At 41.2% G+C, this 20474-nt stretch overlaps 1 protein-coding gene across 8 annotated transcripts in view; it reads right to left on the bottom strand.

Moving 5' to 3' along the window:
* TMEM117 (transmembrane protein 117) overlaps positions 1-20474 on the bottom strand; it is a 610505-nt gene that overhangs the window by 565434 nt on the left and 24597 nt on the right. The window contains exons 1-3 of one of the 8 annotated variants that reach the window (XM_063620187.1): positions 16386-16432; positions 10321-10425; positions 8948-9252 (exon numbers count right to left, since the gene is read on the bottom strand). In XM_063620187.1, coding sequence (XP_063476257.1) covers positions 8948-9224 — 277 coding nt within the window. In that variant the 5' untranslated portion in view covers positions 9225-9252; positions 10321-10425; positions 16386-16432. Of the gene's footprint in view, positions 1-8947; positions 9253-10320; positions 10426-16385; positions 16433-17679; positions 18246-20474 lie in introns of those variants that run through there. The other 7 variants (XM_063620186.1, XM_055249766.2, XM_055249774.2 and 4 more) reach the window with 7 other exon arrangements.

Below are 20474 nucleotides of genomic sequence, written 5' to 3'. Positions count from 1 at the left end.
TCTGCTTCAAGATTAATCTTGTCATCATCTCACACATTCTTCAAATATTTTCCTTGACTTAAAGACTGTAATGGAAGAGATAAAGTCTAAAGATAGAAGACTGGCATTTAAAGACCAAAGAATTGTGGCCCAACCTAGCTTTTCACTGCAACACCTCTTTCCTAAGATAAATTGTTCTCAGTCAAAATGAGCATGAAATCTTCAGCTTTTCCCCCAACTCCAAAAAAAAAGCTGAGTTGTCTCCATCTTTGCTCACACTTTCTACTCCATGACCTGAAATCTATAAGGAATACCTTTCATCATATCTGATTATTTTAATCCCACTCACACTTGAGGCTCAATTTAGGTCCCACATGGGCAACAAAGCTTTCTTCCCCTGTCCTGGCCCACTATGATCCTCTCTCCTAAATTCTCACAGCACTCACAGTCCATACTATTCATTTGATACTCAATACACATTTTCTTGTATCAAGAGTGTTTAATTTTTCATGCATATGTATCTTGTCTTTTTAACCAGATTTTAAATTCCTTGAGATCAGAGGCCATGTCTTATTTTTTATAAATGAACAAATAAATACCTTTCTATATCTTACAATAAAAAGGCAATACTGGGCCAGCCACGGTGGCTCACGCCTGTAATCCCAGCACTTTAGGAGACCGAGGCAGGTGGATCACAAGGTCAGGAGATCGAGACCATCCTGGCCAATGTGGTGATACCCTGTCTCTACTATAAATACAAAAATTAGCTGGGCATGGTGGCAGGTGCCTGTAATTCCAGCTACTTGGGAGGCTGAGGCAGGCGAATAGCTCGAACCTGGGAAGCGGAGGTTGCAGTGAGCCAAGATTGCACCACTGCACTCCAGCCTGGCAACAGAGACTCTGTCTCAAAAAATAAAAACGGCAACATTGGTAAAGACAACATGTAAAGGATGAAGAAACAAATTTATTTATTCAATCAAATGTACGGAATGCTACTGTGCCAGGCATTGTTTTAGGCACTGAAAATTAAAAGTTAAGCAAGATCAACATAATCTCTCGCTCACAGAGTTTCGGGTATAGCTGGGAAATCAGACATTAATGAAACATTATACAAATAACTATATAAGCAAATACATGTTTGGAAAAGGAAGTATGCAGTATTAACAGGTTTAGAATCATTTTCAGATGCTACACCTACCAACTCATTCTGAGGTGGCCTGCCTTCCAACCACTCCAGTTTCAGCTAAGTAATACCTTCAATGAATACATAGAACATTATTCTTGTTGAGAGACGGACAGCTCCTTATGGTGGAGGTCATCTGACAATGTATTAAAAGGGCAATGTTAAAAAGAAAATGCAACTAATAGAGGATCTCTGCACATGTTGGAAAACAAAAGTAAAAGAAAGAGAGAAGGCAAATAATAGGAAAGGAGTTTGTCTGAGAAATACATTATTACAGTCTTTTTTTTTTTTTTTGAGATGGAGTCTCACTCTTTCGCCCAGGCTGGAGTGCAGTGACGCAATCTCGGCTCACTGCAAGCTCCACCTCCTGGGTTCACGCCATTCTCCTGCCTCAGCCTCTCCGCGTAGCTGGGACTACAGGCGCCCGCCACCACGCCCGGCCAATTTTTTTGTATTTTTAGTAGAGACGGGGTTTCACCGTGGTCTCGATCTCCTGACCTCGTGATCCGCCCGCCTCGGCCTCCCACAGCGCTGGGATTACAAGTGTGAGCCACCGCGCCCGGCCTATTACAGTCTTGATGTTCTAAAATCTATCCTCAGATAAAGCTATTCAATCAAAGTAACTTGAACCCTTATCACTTTGCCCTTCATAGAAATGTTTTCATGAATAAAGCATCACAGGCTTGCTTTCATGATTAATTTTTTTTTGTTGTTTGTTTTTGAGACAGAGTCTCACTCTGTGCCAGGCTGGAGTGCAGTGGCACAATCTCAGCTCACTGCAACCTCTGCCTCCTGGGTTCAGGCGATTTTGCTGCCTCAGCCTCCCAAGTAGCTGGGACTACAAGCGTGTGCCACCACAACCAGCTAATTTTTGAATTTTTTTTTTTTTGAGATGGAGTCTTGCACTGTTGCCCAGGTTGGAGTGCAGTGGCGTGATCTCGGCTCACTGCAAGCCCCGCCTCCCGGGTTCAAGCCATTCTCCTGCCTTAGCCTCCCTAGTAGCTGGGACTACAGGCGCCCACCAATACGCCTGGCAAATTTTTTGTACTTTTAGTAGAGACGGGGTTTCACCGTGTTAGCCAGGATGGTCTCGATCTCCTGACCTCGTGATCCGCCCGCCTCGGCCTCCCAAAGTGCTGGGATTACAAGCGTGAGCTACCACGCCCGGCCAGGATGCATTATTAAAACACATTAAAAAAAAAAACTAGAATCATCCAAACAAATGAGAGAGAGAGGTACTGGAAGAGTATAAACTGACATTCCAGTGGAATTTAACTTTTATAAATCCTAATACCCAAAGATTCCATTTTAAACTAAAAAAAGTTCTAAACATATCAATTCTGATTTCAGAATTGCTCCTGAATTATGTTACTACCTAAAGAGTCACAAAATCATAACATTTATGTCTCACAGAAAAATTAAATTTATAACCATGTGTATTAACGTGTATTAAATCACGTGCTCACAGAAAAATTAAATTTATAACCATGTGTATTAACGTGTATTAAATCACATGCTCACAGAATCATTCACTCTTTCTCACACATCCTTAAATTGGCAATACTGTATTGTCCTTCTGGAATCTACTAAGAAGAGACTTCCCATAACAAAATAAATGAAGAAGACTTACAAGTTGATTCAATGAAAGGGATACTGGCATTCTATATAATGTTTGTATTTGGCATTTTATTAGAGAACTATATAAAAAAAGAAGCTGTTTAGTTGATATCAAGAAATGATTCTGATCATTTTTGTAAGGCATTCCAATATTTCTATAACTAAAATTTCTGTGCTTGTCATTAGCAATCCCACTCCTCCTAACATACACATCATCATCATCATCATCATCACCTATCAGAAGTTTGCATGTACAAATTGTTAAATATGTCCCTTTAAAAATGAATTATGAATAAATGCTAATTATCTGGGAACCAGGGCAGAAACACTTATCATATACCAAGCCAATAAGAACATTAATGTTTGCATTGAATTTTTAATTATTTTCCATATCATTGCATGGCTGTGACTCTTTGGTACAAGTAGTCAAAAGCAGGAGCTGAAGAGAAGACAATTGAAGTCTTACAGGAGGGAGTCAGAGAAAGTGTCACAGAGGAGATAATGCTTGAACTGAGATTTGAAGGAAAAAGGAAAACTAGCCAAGGTGACAAAGCAGAGAGGAGCATAATGGGCATGGGAGAGCACATAGGCAAAAAAACACTGGGACATGAGATAACATGGCAAGTTTGAGAACCAGCAAATATCTCCCTGCAGTATGTGGAATGTGAAAGATTAGGTTCGGAGTGAGGAAGGAGCAGATCATAAATAGCTTCGGATATCAATCAAAGGAGTTTAGATTTTATTCTGTTGGTGGTTCTGCAGGTAAAAGTAACTCCATCTTAAATGCTAATCCATCATGTTGACTTCTGATCAACCCTAGTTCTCGGAAGGCCTCTAAGATTTTTACTTACCATGAATCCTTCCCTTAGGCAAATTTCCTATGGGGTATAAGCCCTGGGTCTGGAGGATAACAGGGCAAGGATCCATCATCTCACAGGTACCGAGACATAGCTTCTGTTAGTAAGTCCCTATTAAATGTTGTTTCCTGTGAAAACGGATGTGTCAGCCTCTTTCTTCAGCCTCTCAGCTTCTCAGTCTTTGGGGATAGGTTTGCACAGACCTGCTCACCACAGAACAGTGACAGAAGCCATTTAGCAATATGAAAAAAATAATTCCACTAGCAAAATCCATAATGAACAAGAGGAGCAGATAACTATTAGGAGGAAATGATTAATAGTTCATGAAGTAAGGAAGAATCAATTGCCATGAGCAGAGACAGAAGAAGAAGACAAGTTCAAAGTTTATTAGGAAATTGGATCAGAGAATGAGAGGGGACAAGTTCGGAGTTCATCAGGAAATTAAATCAAGAGTCCTCACCAACATTTACAGAAGGTTATGATTCCTTCTCTAATATTCCATATAATTTCATAGGTTTTTAGTAAGAAAAAAAGGAGAAAGAAATTGCCAAATAGAAGAAATAAAGCTGACTACATCATATAATCTTTTCTACTGTAAGTAAAAAAAAGACAGAGAGAGAGAGAACTCACTTGCATTATTTTAAAATAATTTGTACTCAATAAATCACTTGAAATCGAAAGTGCTTTTTCAGGGCTGATTACTTATACCACCAGGAGAATTAAAATGTAAGCCATAACTGAAATGTGATTTTAGTATAAGAGATAAAAGTTTGCAACAGAATAATTTAACAAAATGTAGCAATTACAAAACCAAATGTCCTGTTTATAATTAATACCATTAGCTTAATGGTGTGATTCTCAATCAATCCTCAATATAGACAGATGACTTTTCTCCAAACTGGATATTTTGGTCTAAATTTGCCTTAGCTTCCTATGCTGAGAAAATTTCTTGAATGGGATCCAAATATATCCAGCCATTGCTTGTAACAGGTATATACTGTTTTGTCTCCCCAGCACTCTATCCATTTTTGGAAAATGACCCACTCCCATTCACTATCCACCCTTATCCTCTTCTATCCACATAATTACTATGCAGGACATAATGCTTATTTAATGTTTGGTGGATGATCCAACTGAGTTCCTAAAAACTCTGTGTCAATGACCTATCTCTCCATGCCACTTTAGGACTCACTCTCTAAAGACCACACCCTACTTGGGAATCACTACTAAAGAATGGTTTACTTCTGTTACAACATGTCATGTGACCACACCCACCAATCCTTTCCCTTTTCTTACTCCCATCTCAGCTGTTGAGTTTCATCCAAATCTTTAGGCCCCTGCCCACTCCTCCCAGACTGTTACAGGAAGTCAGGGACCCCAAACAGAGGGACCGGCTGAAGCTGCAGCAGGGGAACATAAATTGTAAAGATTTCATCTTAATATGGACATTTATCAGTTCTCAAATAATACTTTTATAATTCTTATGCCTGTCTTTAATCTCTTAATCCTGTTATCGTCATAAGCTGAGGATGTACCTCACCTCAGGACCACTGTGATAACTGCATTAACTGTACGAATTGATTGTGAAACATGTGCTTGAACAATATGAAATCAGTGCACCTTGAAAAAGAACAGAATAATAGCGATTTTTATGGAACAAGGGAAGGTAACCATAAGGTCTGACTGCCTGTGGGGTCTGGCAAAAAGAGCCATATTTTCTTCTTGCAGAGAGCCTATAAACGGACATGCAAGTAGGAAACATATCGCTAAATGCTTTTCCTAGCAAGGAATATTAATATTAATACCCTGGGAAAAGAATGCATTCCTGGGGGGAGGTCTATAAACGGCGCTCTGGGAATGTCTGTCTTGTGCAGTTGAGATAAGGACTGAGATAAGCCCTAGTCTCCTGCAGAACCCTCAGGCTTACTAGGGTTGAGAAAACTCAACCCTGGTAAATTTGTGGTCAGACCGGTTCTCTACTCTCAAACCCTGTTTTCTGTTGTTTAAGATGTTTATCAAGACAATACATGCACCACTGAACCCTTATCAGTGGTTCTGCTTTTGCCCTTTGCCCTGTGATCTTTGTTGGACCCTTATCAGTGGTTCTGCTTTTGCCCTTTGCCATGTGATCTTTGTTAGACCCTTATCAGTGGTTCTGCTTTTTGTTCTTTGAAGCATGTGATCTTTGTACCTACTCTCTGTTCTTACACCCCCGCCCCTTTTGAAACCCTTAATAAAAACTTGCTGGTCTGAGACTCAGGTGGGCATCACAGTCCTACTGATATGTGATGTCACCCCTGGCAGCCCAGCTGTAAAATTCCTCTCTTTATACTGTCTCTCTTTATTTCTCAGCCGGCCGACACTTATGGAAAATAGAAAGAACCTACGTTAAAATACTGGGGGTGGGTTCCCCCAATACCAGACCATCATCTCCCTCACCTGTTTTCCATGTCCAACCACAACCCCCTGTCAATCAAATAAATAATGCTTTTATTAAAACTCTCCATTTACTTTGCATCCTTTGTTTCCAATACAGCAAGCCTGAGCAGTCCCCACCCAGATGAATCATGCTGAAATTCTCTTCTGGATGACTGAGCTCTCAAAAAGAACACTGCTCAACAATCCAGATTGGTATCATTCAAATTTATAGTAGCTAACAATCTTCATGATAATCAGCAACCCTTTCATTTGTTCTGAGTCAGTTCACTTCCCAAGTACCTAGGGCCACTGTTCCAAACTTTGACCACTTCCTTAAACCCCTTGCATCATCAAGCCCCTCCATCTTTATCGTCAGATCTTCTTTTTCATAGTAAAACAGAGGTTATCAGGTTAAACAGATATCAGGTTATCAGGTTCAACAGAGAGAAGAATATTCACCTTCCTGTTCCTACACCTCAAAGATACCTAATATAGTACCAATCTTTATCTCACCCATGTCTATATTTGAGAAACCAGGGTCTCTCCTCTTGTCCTCTCTAAGCCACCATTTCTACCTGTGTCTTAAGTCCCAGACCACAGAAACCTTCAGAGATGCTGTCTTTCATCTATATTTTTTATCTCCACTTTAATCTAGCTCCTTCTCCCACAAATATAAGCAGGTCAATTAATCTTATCCCCCAAATAAAACTATCTGCCCCACCACCAACAACAAAATTTTCCCTTGGCCCTTCTTCCATTTTTAGCACTTCTCCATTTCTTTCTTCTAGTTTCTCACCAAATGTCTAGAAACTATGTGCATCTATACATATGTGTGCATTTTATAAATATATGCACAAGATGATATAAAATATGTACACTTTATATATTCATATAATAGAAACAGATGGCAATAGTTTGAGGACTAGAGAAAAATACATATATAATACTATGTTTATGTGTGTGTATGGATATTTATTTGTTTATTTATTCCTTAAAACATTGCCATGGTTTCTAACCCAACCTGTAGACCAAAAATACCTTCAGTAAGTCACCTATTTATCTTATCACTGCTAAGTCCAAAGCTCTATTATTACATTTTCTTCCTAATTGACCCAGCTACAGCATTCAAAACTACTTTCTTTTCCCCCATTGCATACAGAGTATACATTTATTTGTTTAGTCTTTCTCCTGTAGGAAGTAAGTTTTTATGAAGGCAAAGACCTTGCCTGCTTGATTCACTGTCTAGAATTTTGTCTGGCATGTAATAAGCGATGAACATTTATTGAATAAATATCACCTACCTCTAGGCAAAAATCGGTTAGTTCAGAGGTGGGAACCAAACCCTGAGACAATTTCACTCTCTTCCCTGAGAGTTTAAACTTGAGACCAGGAAAGTCAACCCAGTCTCTCTAGGTAATAAAAATTCATTTTCAGTATAAAAGGAGAATAAAGCAGATATTATAGACACAGTGAAACAAATAGCATCATAACAGATTTCAAGCCCTTGGTTTCATTTATCCCAATGTCCCAATGTCCCTGTCACTTCATTCTACCCTCAGTCTCTGAAATATCCTAACATCCTCATAGTAAGTTATCTTTTTAACTTAAACTAATTTAGTCTCTTCTTCTGTCATTATCAAGAGATCCCTCATTAATATACTATTCTTTGGTCGGATAAGCTCAAAATAAACATCCAAAAGCCAATGTTCAAAAAAGAAAAAAAGAGAGTAAAAGTTTTCAGTTCCAACTCCCTGAATGAACAATACGTGTAAAATATATTTAATGAAAATGTGCTGTGATTTGGAGGCATTTTCTTTATGATTTATAAACTCTCCACAACACTTCGGTACTATTTATGGGGGGAAAGGCTATTTTCATGTTCATATCTTCTCTAAATAAGATTACGTATATATCACCATGGAATACTAAGCAGCCATAAAAAAAGATGAGTTCATGTCCTTTGCAGGGACATGGATGAAGCTGGAAACCATCATTCTGAGCAAACTATCACAAGGACAGAAAACCAAACACCACATGTTCTCGCTCATAGGTGGGAGCTGAACAGTGAGAACACTTGGACATAGGGCGGGGAACATCACATCCCAGGGCCTGTCGTGGGGTTGGGGGCAGGGGGAAGGATAGCATTAGGAGAAATACCTAATGTAAATGTTGAGTTAATGGGTGCAGCAAACCAACATGGCACATGTATACCTATGTAACAAACCTGCATGTCGTGCACCTGTACCCTAGAACTTAAAGTGTAATAAAAAAAAATTTAAAAATAAAAAAAGGTTTCAAAAAAAATGATTATGTATATATTCATTTTATCTGTAATGCTATTTCTTTTTTTTTTTTTTTTTGAGATGGAGTCTCGCTCTGTCACCCAGGCTGTAGTGCAGTGGTGTGATCTTGGCTCACTGCAACCTCTGCCTCCCAGGTTCAAGTGATTCTCCCACCTCAGGCTCTCAAGTAGCTGGGATTACAAACATGCGCCACCACGCCTGGTTATTTTTTTGTATTTGTAGTAGAGATGAGGTTTCACCATGTTGGCCAGGCTGATCTCAAACTTCTGACCTCAAGTGATCTGCCCACCTTGGCCTCCCAAACTGGTGGGATTACCGGCGTGAGCCACCACACCTGGCCTAATGCTATTTTTTTTTTAATGAAGTTTGGTACTAATTTTACCTCATGCTAATTTTCCTTAGACAGTAGGAAAAGTAAACCATTAACAGAGAGTAGTTGAAGAACCCAGTTACAACCATGCGTAACAACCTAAGGCAGGAGGACAAACTAAAATGCCTCCTACATTGGCATTTAGAATAGCAAAGTTGTATCCTGGAGAATAGAAATTAAATAATTAGCAATATTACATTTCATGGGTCATTGTACTTACCAAACAAACGCTGATGGAACACAAATTTGCCAGCTATTAGTCCTGTGAGAATGGCAAGTAGCCATAGAAGCACCTTCAAAATCCTCCAGCCAACTCCTCTAGGGTATTTATTTGTAACAAATGAAAAACAGTTTCCAACAACAATAACATTGGCTTCTGTTTGGCTGTGAGAAACTGGGTCCTCCGCAAATATTAAGAAGTTAAAGAAGATCACCAAGTAAGCCACAATCATGCGAGACCAGGGATGCTGGAAATAGTAACGAAAGTCTTTACCCATTCTTCAAAACTCCCAGTTCGTAGTTTACCTGTATAAGAAAAGATAGATAGGGTTAGAGGAGGAAAACAAGTAGTGGCTTTCTTCTTTTTATCAGTTCAGGTTTATAACAGTTCCATAAAAAGGTATTTGGAAAAGATGATACCTGTTCCTACTTATGGCTCCAAGACAAATCTGAGAATGAGGAAAGCGAATACTGTCCCTTCCCTAACATCTAATCATACCTCTGATCATTTGGGGACTTATGAAAGAAAAACAATGAAAGAGTAGGGGGAGACAATGGGATGTGAGAGGGCAGAACACTGTCCAAAATTGGGATGGTGACCAAGATGACATGTAGAGGTCCTCCCAGGCAGAAATGTAGAGGTGGAACAACCATGGCTCATTGCAGCCTCCACCTCCTGGGCTCAAGCGATCCTCCCACCTCAGCCTCCCCAGTAGCTGTGACCACAGGCATGTGCCACCATGCCTGGTTAACTTTTGTATTTTCTGTAGAGACAGGGTTTCTCCATGTTGGTCTTGACCTTCTGGGCTCAAATGATCTGCCCACCTAAAGTTCCCAAAGTGCTGGGATGACAGGTGTGAGCCACTATACTCGGCCTCCTCTTTTTGATTATTACAAAATCAAAACAATATAGAGGTAAAATGAGCATATATTAACAAAAGTCAAACAATATTCTCTCCTCTGCCCAAATCCATCTCCTCAGGGTTATGATTGCTTACGAATTTGGTGTAATTACTTTCAGATGTTCTTCTAAACACTGACAAATGTATATAGGTGAATAAACTTTTATTAAAATGTTCACAGTCTAGTTATCAAATAATTTCAATAGAGAGTAAGTTCTATGAAATAGCTAAGTCTACAGTAGAGTAGTAGCCCACAGAAAGGACTGGGCAACTTTGCATTGGGTGAATGAGAAGAAAGAGGAAGATTTCACAAAGGATATCCCCAAGTTTAAGGTTGGAGGATTAACAGAATTTTTTTACTAGTGAAGAAGGGACAGACAGAAGGCAAGCCACTCTAGGCAGTGGCTACGGCACATCCAAAGACACAGAGCACTGCAAAATATGTAATATGCCCACAGTAGTGGGTCCTAACCTGAATATGTGCACTGGAGGTACACAGCTGTCTTAAAATGAAAATGTTCAGGCCCACCTCCAAAGTCTTGCTCAGCTCCTCCTTCTTCCCTCTTTGGGAACCAGCCTGCCCATAAAGAACACAAGCTGTAACTTCCACATGAAGAGATCTGTCTGGGTCCACCAGGGCTTGTAAGTGGATGATTATGTCTATCTAATCCTGGGGTTTGGCCTTCATGCGCCCATTTGGCTCTCAGACTAAACTATGTCTGTTTTTCAGCAATAACACTGATTAAATCTTAGATATCAAAAATAATACAGACAAAAATTTGACTGCCACCTGCCAATTCATTTTTCTTCTCTCCCAATTTATTTAGAATTCAGAAAGGGAAGAGGGGGAAGATGGGGAAGAGGGTCCTTTACAAAGCCTACAGCAGTTTGCATGCCAAGCTCTGTGCTGAATGTCTGCATGTATCATTGTATCATGTTTGTCATAACAACCCCCTGAAATACTGTTATTATCATGCCTGTCACTTCATTTTACAGGGTGGAAATTGGGGCTGACACAGATTTTGTAACTTGCCCAAAGTCACCTATCAGGACAGCTCTGATCTGAGCCTCTGAGGCTGACTCCAGGTGCTGATCACCATTCTCTGCAGACAGCCAGATCAACTCTTTGCACGTTCCTTGCCTAGAGAGCAGGGCCAGGTCCCAGTCCCAGGGATGCCATTCCTTGAATGTCTTCTGGAGACATGTTCTTCTCCAGACACAATAATAATAACTCTGTAATATATCTACTTCTAATGCATAAAAAAAAAGTGTGTGTGTGCGTGCGCGTGTGTGTGAGAAAGAATCCTTTATAAACCCTGAACACTTGGTGGGGGGAGTATCCATTGATAAATATTCTCACTTTATACATGACTGAAATCACAAAGACCATGCCACAAGCCTGAAGTAAGTCAATGGAAGATCTGAGATAGCCTCCAAGGCTCCCGAGTCCCAATCCAATATTCTGGGCTGATGAATGCCTATTCAACCCACAATCTTAGTTAATGAGGACTTGTCATGACTGTTTTACAAAAGCAATATAAACGTGCAAAAGGATTGGCAATAGAATTCAGCCAAGCAAATAGTGACTGTGCCTTGGATTCATAAGCCTTCTAAGCAATTTTAAGTCCCTTGTTATCTTTGTGAACACTCTGAAATCTGTCCCCAGGGACTGTAGCTTGGATCGCCTAGGAATGGTGACTATCTCAAGAGTCTTGTTTTTGTTTTCATATTTTTCAATATGAGGCTCATCACCTGCTATAGCAGCAGAAACTTAAATGTGTGACTCTCACACCAAAGAGAGCAGAGCAAGCAGTGAAGAACAAAAAATGAACTTTTATGTGTTTTCATGATATTCAATGTGTAAGAATGCCAGAATAGGTTGGTTTTCAACTCAATTTCACACAACACTTTTGGAAGTGTCCAAAGACCACCACTACAAAAAAAAATTCATCACTGGTCACCAGTGAGTCATGAAAAAGAAATAGTTCCCATATGCCCATCAGAACTAGAAAGGAGTATTATTTAAGAAGCTGTTATTACAGGTTGATTGCTGTTGCTTCTTTCGCCAGTGAAGAATTCTGATATGGTTGCTACCACCACCTCCCCTCCCACCATGAACACACACAATTAAGGCAGTAGGATTTAGAAATACTACTGAAATACCATTATTATCATTCCTATCACTTCATTTTACAGAGAGGAAACTGAGGCTCACAAGGACTTTGTAACTGGCCCAAAGTCACCTCAGAAGAGCTGTGATCTGAGCCTCTGAGGCTGACTCCAGGGCCTGATCACCATTTCCTGCAGACGGCTAGATCAATTCCAATACATACAATCTTGATTCTTTTTTTTAAATACGTGCATTTTGGAGGCTAGCACATGCTTATTACCTTGTTTTTAACTCCAGAATCTTGCTTCATGGGCTATGTAATGTCCACATGCTCAAGTTAAATTAGAACATTCAAAAAATTTCTGAGACAGCTGTTTCTCTCCAGCATTTATATTATTTAGGGAAAGAGAACTATAGCATTGAGCAATAATCCTACACTAGTACATGATCTTATTTAATTACCACAGTAATGCCATGAATGCTACTATCACTGCCACATTACAGGGAAGAAAACAAAGGCTCAGAGCAGTTGCTGCCTGTTTAATTTACGTAACAAGTGGAGACATCAGGATTTGAATCCAGACCTACACCTAGCCCTTAATCTTTCTAATATACCACAAAGCTGGAAGTGTTTCTTCCAGTAAGATATTTCCCATCATGCTTACAGCTCATTCTTTATTTCCACTAACAGTTTCAACTAGCAGAACAAAACAGGACCCCATTATTGATCATTTAAGCTGGCTGGAATTTATTCTTGCCTCATAATTCTGAAGTTGCAGTGATATCTTCTAGAGGGTCCCAAATTTCAAACCCTTACATAATAATTTGAATTAAACCTCTGCTTATCCTCACTTCATGACTTCGTACACAGGCTGCAAATGTCTGCCTAGTCATCTCAGCCCTACTTTATAATTCCTTAGGTACCCCAATATTATCCAGAGAACCAAAACTGTTTTCACCTCTGTAGTGCACATAAAACATCTTTACAATCAGTATGATCATTTGATGTATCTACTGTTAATTTAAATGCAGGCTTGAGGCTGTTCAAATGGACTATGTTACACAGGGCACATAGTCTGCAAAACCTTTCCACTTTTAAAAATTCGTTTCTATAACCACGGATGAGAATGAGCTTTTATTTTAGCTCCTGGCTCATTATAGTGAAATTACCTGTGCATGTGTTTGTCTCCCTCACTTGATCATAAGCTCCTCAGAGAAGTGGCTGTTTACTGCCAGGGTACAGCACAATACTGGGCTCATATTGGGTGATCAGTAGGCATCTATTGGATGAGCTGAGTGGTACACTCACAAAGAGAAGCTCCCTCATTGTTTAGGTGAGTTGAGAAGAAGGTGGAGCAACCTGCCATTCAACTTCCGCTAAGGCAAACAAAGCTAAGAGGAGCAGTGGAGTCCAAGGACTGCGTTGATGACTTGGCCAGTAACAATACTAACGCACCCCCACTCAACTCCCTCTCATTTCAGCATGAGGTGTTAAATTAATATTTCTAAGGCTAACATCTATTAAGCACATACTATATACCGGACACTATGCTGATGAGCTCTATAAGCATCTCTTAAATTTCATAGCAACCCAACGAAGAAAATATTATTTTCCTCATTTTACAAATATTGAAACTGAGACTTAAAGTTCAGTACCTTGTAAAGAATAACAAAATTAATTTATATCAGAGCCACGATTTAAATCCAAGCCACCTGGCTTCAACACTCCATGCAATGCCTTCCACACACAAGGACATAAATTCTAAAATCTTACCCTTTATGTTAGTTAGAAAAATAAAGCCATCTGATATAAAAAAAAAAATCACAGTATTTCTATTTTGTGCAACGGCACAAAGGAAACCGCCTGGGACTGATGTAGACAGTATCAGTAGTTCTGTGTGGCTGGAACACTGGGTGCTTGGAGTTACCCTGTGAGAGTTAAGGATAATTTGGAGCCAGTCCAACAAAGATTATCCAAAAATGTTGGTCTGTACTTTACTGAAAATAGAGAATTATCAAAAGTTTCAGAGCAGGAGAGTGAGACAATCATACCTATAAAAGTGATGATGTACAGAATTGTTAATTCCATAACATTCATTCATTCATTTGTTTAATATTTGCCAGTTGCCTATTTTTTGCCAGGCACTGGCCTATGTGCTAGGGTAACTAACAGACTAAGTCCTGTTGCCATGCATCTGATAGTTTCTTTGAGGGAAACAGATATTAAACAGATAAAAATTAAACACAGTATTTAAGAAAGTTCATAGAGAAAATTAAAGCAAGGAAAAGTTAACAGGGAGTGTGAGGTGTGAGGGAAGTTAAAGACCTCATTAAAAGGTGACATTAGAAGACAGGCATGAGAGAAGGGAGAGAAGCCGGCAGCTATCTAGGGAAAGTGTGATCCAGATAGAGGGAACAAAAGTTGGAAAGGCCATTGTTGGGTGCACGTTTAGAGCAAATTAAGGATCTTCAAGGAAGGCAGTATGACTGGATGGGGAGGAGGTGCAGGGGAGTATGAAAGAGATGAGGTACAGGAGGTAGCATCTGATCATAAGCAGGCCTTGAAGCCCTCCTATGTGGGCTTTCACCCCGAGCGGGATAGGAAGCAGAGGAGGGACACAATCTGACTTATATGTCAGAAAGGCCTGTCTGTTTCCTGGTTGAAAATATTTTGTAAGAAAGGAGGGCAAGGAACAGAAGCAGGGAAGCTACTGAGGAAGCCGTTGCCAAAGATGCAGCAACTTGGACCAAGCAGAGAGAAATTAAGGCAGTTTAAACAACTCTGGTTCTGGACACATTCAAAAATAACTAATAAGATTTACTAATACATTGGATGTAGACGTGACCTAGGCAAAATCCAGAATGGAACTGCCATTTCCTGAGATAGAAAATGCATTTCCTGAGATGGAAAATGCATTTCCTGAGATGGAAAATGCATTTCCTGAGATGAAGAGGGTTGCAGTAGATGCAGACAGCAAACTTGTAATTAACACTTTTTAGTGCTTTTAGGGGTTGGGCTCTTGGAAAGCACTTTCCATGTATTCTCTCAATTATTCCTGATACCAGCCATTTGGATTTACCAGTGAAGAAACAGAAATTCAGAGAGGTTATGATCTGTCCAGGGTCATAAAGCTACCAGCTGACAGAAACAGGCACGACTACCTCTATATAATCCCAAAGTTATTACTCTTAGTTACCATTGCGTGAAGTATAAAACACAGAATAAAATTCCAATGGGAAGGAAGTAAGAGTAGGTACTAAGTGATGACTTGAACCTAGTAGGCCCTCGACAGATAGTTGCTGATGGATGAATAAATGAATAAATAGATGTATGGATAACAGATAACAGACCAGCCTGGGTGAGGAAAAAAAAAAAAAAAAATACTGGAAGACTCCATTCCAGAAAGAGTAGAGTCTGGATAATACACATCCAAATCTACAAAAGGAGAAATGGAAGAAAGGTGAAAAATCAAATATATGGAATGTCCTCAAAGAGCTACAAACTTTCAAAAGCCATCTCAGGTGGTAAAACATCATTTCTGTTTCTGTCTATTGGTGGTATGGGGATGTGGGGGTCGGGAGAGGCAGAGCCCACAAGGAGTATGAAAAGTCTTATACTTACTTTCCAAGCTACCTGGTCTCACACACACACATATGTACACATACACACAGACCAGTCTTGAGGTAATGACAGGTCTTAGTATATTATCTTAAATTGTTAGATAAAAAGGCAAGAAAAGATTATACATAGCATTTTACATAATGCAAGTACCTAACACAGGTTAAAAAAAACACAAATAGCAATAATAACAGAAATAAAGTTAGAACTTCTTTTAGTCTAATACAAAAGACCACAAGGGCTTTTAAATAAAAAGCAACCTTTTAAGTCAATCAGTAAAACCACCATAAGTGGTTCTGATAGATTCCAGGATAATATTTGTGGTACCTTAGCTAATTTAGAGGTTTACATCTATAAATCACTTCCTAGATTTTCTCTTCACATTGTTTCAACCTTTAAGTTATTTTTCTCCCCTTGATCCTATCCTGCAGTCCTTGGGTAAACAAATTGCTTAATCAATGCAAGTTTTTAAAACAGCAACTCCAAAAGCAAAGGAGGTCTAGGGGTCCTCTGAACAGAGACAACTTTCCATTGAAATGGCAAAATATTTATGAGCCCTAGCACACTACAAAGTTAAAAAATAATCACTACTATATCCTTTAAAAATGTTTAGACCTCCTTTTCAGTGATTTGTTTGCAATAAGGAATTGCCAGCCCAGCGCAGTGGCTCACGCCTGTAATGTCCGCACTTCGGGAGGCCAAGGCGGGCGGATCACAAGGTCAAGAGTTCGACACCAGCCTGACCAACATGGTGAAACCCCCATCTCTACTAAAAATACAAAAATTAGCCGGGCGTGGTGGCACGCACCTGTAATCCCAGCTACTCAGGAGGCTGAGGCAGGGGAATCCCTTGAACCCGGGAGGCGGAGTTTGCAGTGAGCTGAAACCACGGCACTGCACTCCAGCCTGGGCGACAGAGCCCGACTGCATGAAAGAAAGAAAGAAAGAAATTAAAGAAAAGAAAAGAAATTGCCATGATCATATTCCAAACACAAAGCCAAAGAAAAAAACATTTAATGAATTAAATAGAATTCATGTAAAAAGTTTATTTTTTAATGACAGCTTAAAGAAGCATAGATAAAACTGACAAGAGCCACTTTCTCATCACACGGATCAGATGGAGGGTGGAATAGGAGGGATAAATGCCTGAGACAAAATGTCAAAATCCATTAATTACTTTTAAAGTACGAAGACTGGGGGTATAAAAGAAAGTATATATATGGTCAAATGTCAATACTTTACAACAACAAAAAAATGGGGTTTACAGGGATTCAAGTACTTTTATATTCAATAAATTGGAAGACCTTGTTTCTGAAGCCAAAACAAAACCCTGTAGCTTCCTAGAAGTCTTTCCTTGGATTTTAGACAATACATCATTTATAATTAGGGGGCAATACATACCCTTATATTCAACATACTTTTACTCATTTTTTTTTCCTTTTTGGTTCCTGATAAGCATGTGATGTTTACTCCCGTGTCTCTCTCTCTCTCACACGCACACCCACACACACATACACACACTTCATTGTTCCACAGAGGGTAGAACACACTTGTGGGCCTGTGGCATTTTCAAAAATAGGAATGAAAAAAACATAGTTTTATTTGGTCACGATGAAGTTAGCAAACACCCAAACACCCAAGTCTTTGTTTTTTTCTCAAGAACAACACCTACGAACTGCAACCTGTTAATTTAATTAAGAAAAATAGGGCTTTTACTCAGTTCCTAGGCTACGAATCGCTGAAGCAAGGAAAGTTCAAGGTCTGCTCTCCCGCCGTATCTCTGCACCCTGGAGCCGGGAGTTTGAGGACTCCCACCAAGAGCCTTTCGCCCGGGAGTCTCCTCTTCCCACAGCCAGAAGGCTGGCGCGTCCCCCCTCCCTTCTTGACACTTCACCCTGCCTCTTTGGCTGCCATCCCCAGGAAGGCAGGAGCAGAGGCGCCGGGGAATTCGGGGGCCGGACCGGGGTTCCGCGGCTGCTTCCGCACTCGCGGGCAGTGACGAGGAGGCAGCCGGGCTACGGGCGGCAGGGCCGGGAAGGCTCCGCTGCGGCTGGACCAGGAGGCTGGGGAGGCTCGCCCAACGCCCAGGCCCACGTACTCACCCGAAGGGTCGCGCGGGGCGCGGAGCGACTGCACACGAGAGTCGCGGTCGAGCACAGCCCTTGGCGCGCCAGCGTCCTCGCTGGGAAGCGCGGCGAGACGGGCCGGCGGCGTCGCTGCCGCTGCTGCTGTCACGGAGCTATAAATACCGGCTCGGCCCACACCCGCCGCCGCCTACGCCGGGCGCCCTCCGCGCCGGTGCTTCACCGCGCCGCGCTCCCGCCGCAAAGTCCGCGGCCGCGGGCCGGGCAACGCGAGCGCAAGAGCACCGGCGCCGCGCAGGTGACCGCGATCATGCCGGCTGTGTGCGACCTCTGCAGCTGGAGGCATGGCCTCTCCCCGCCCCCGCCCTCCCGACCGCACCACGGGCTGACTCCAGCCCGCGGGCCGCGTGCGCCACGGGCCGAGCCTGCCCGGGCCGGCCCGCCTCTGCAGAGCAGCAGCTGCAGGCGGGGGACTGACTCAGGAACCTGGTGGGGGTTGGGGGGCGGCTGACAGAAAATCCACCATCCTGCAGGGAACCAATGAGGGTCCCACTGGAATGTCCTCGAAGAGCTACAAACTTTCGAAAGCAATCTCAGGTCGCAAAACATGATTTCTGTTTTTGTCTGTTGGTGGTGTGAGGATGTGGGGGTGGGGAGAGGCAGAGCCCATGAGGAGTATGAGAAGTCTTCCACTTACTTTCCAACCTGCCTGGTATCTATCACACACACACACACACACATGCACACATACATTCATACACACAGAGATGCACAAATACACTCATGCATACATATGTATACACACATAAGCACACGTATACACATGCATACACACATATATACATCAGCACACATACTCATGAACGATTTTTAAACTTTTTGCAGTCTGAGGCTCTCCGGAGCCTGTCATTCTATGATACCTAAATGATACCTCTGCGGCATAGGGCAGGAAGACCCTTTGACTACATTTGACCAATTCCTCTCTTCCTGAATGTAACCTCCTTTCCATCATACATGTGTGGCCTCTGTTTCCTTCCACACCTAATAGCAACTGCTACCTCAGTTTACCAGTTGCTAAAAATGTGTTAACAGCTGCTATCCAGCATGCTAATATTTCGTGGTAATGGAAGTTGTCACTAGTGTGTATAATCAAATGGAAAATAGGATAATTTCTATATGCCCATATTAGCAAACCTATGAAGGCAGAGCTAGGCCCTCCCCTGGACTGGTAGCCTGATTCAGGAATGGGTGGATGGCAAGAGGGAGAACTGAGGTGTCCGCAGATTTTAAGATGGGATGGAGAGAGCCATGCCCAAGTGCCACAGGGTAGCTTATCTGCACAGGCATAATTGGTAATTCACTGCCATACTTCCCACTAATTTGACATTTTTCTAGCTTCCAAGAATGACCATGTATATATGGTCATATATATATATATCTATATATGCCTCTCATATATATGAGAGTGAACTCAATCCACTGTGTAATCAATTGAACTACGTGGATGTCTACTAAAATGAACTTCAGTTCATCGGAACCGAAATGTCATTCAGCAGCTTGTCTTCTGTCTTCTTAAGAAATAGAACCCCCACATCCCCACACCACTATATATATAGTAGTCAATCATTTGTGATCATTTTACAGAACTCTTAACTAGTAAGGTTCTCTTTTGTAATGCTTTAACAAGTTTTGCCAGAAACAGTTGCTGCCTATGCTGGCACTTGGTACATTTTACAATTACACTTCTGTTGTTCTTTTTTGCAACTTCTTTTTTCCCCCACTACGCTATGAACTCTTCAAGGGGCAGAGATTAAATCTTACTCATGATTGTATCCTTAGTACCTAACATAGTAAGTTATAGTAATGGCTCATAGATAGTGGATTAATTCCACATATTAGTCATTATATTCCACTGTGCTTTTATAACTGTAATTAGTATTATTCTCTAAAGAATTTTTAAACTGTGACACGTGAGTAACTGTTTAACAAAGGTTCCATAGGCTAAATTTCCCTTGGATCTGCGTTTAAAGCAAGGACTCTTCAGTCAGTAAAACTGAAAAATAGTAAAGCTTCACAAATTATACAGAATACTGAGGTCTGTAATTTATTTCTTTTATTATTACTATTTTCTTTGAGACAGAGTCTCACTCTGTCCCCCAGGCTGGAGTGCAGTGGCACAATTATAGCCTACTGCAGCCTTGCCTGCTGGGCTCAAGTGATCCTCCCATCTCAGCCTCCAGCAGAGTAGATGGGACAACAGGCACACACCACCATACCTGGCTAATTTTTGTATTTTTTGTAGAGACAGAGTTTTGCCACATTGTCCAGGCTAGTCTCAAACTCCTGAGCTCAAGTGATCTGCCCATCTCATGCTCTCAAAGTGCTGAGGTTACAGGTGTGAGCCACCGTGCCCAGCCTATTGTTTTTTTTTTTTTTAAAGAGACAGAGTCTTGCTCTGTCACCCAGGCTGGCGTGCAGTGTTGCAATCATAGCTCATTGCAACTTCAAACTCCTGGGCTCAAGCAATCCTCCTGACTCACCCTCCCAAGTAGCTAGGACCACAGGTGCACACCACCACACCTAGCTAATTTTTTTAAATTCTGTAGAGACAGGGTCTACGTTGCCCACCTGATTGTGAACTCCTGGCCTCAAACCATCCTTCAGCCTTGGCCTCCCAAACTGCTGGGATTTCAGGGTGAGCCACAGCACTCAGTTGAGGTCTGTAATTTATAACTCCCTGTCACCTCCAGACAAAACAAAATAAAGGAAAAGAGGAGGCACTTTCCCTTTCATTGAGAAAGAAACTGAAAAAT

Source organism: Symphalangus syndactylus, chromosome 17 (assembly GCF_028878055.3).
Source record: "Symphalangus syndactylus isolate Jambi chromosome 17, NHGRI_mSymSyn1-v2.1_pri, whole genome shotgun sequence".
Lineage (NCBI taxonomy): Eukaryota > Metazoa > Chordata > Mammalia > Primates > Hylobatidae > Symphalangus > Symphalangus syndactylus.
The sequence above is the reverse complement of the archived record's forward strand: the minus strand, read 5'-3'. Positions and strand labels throughout refer to the sequence as shown.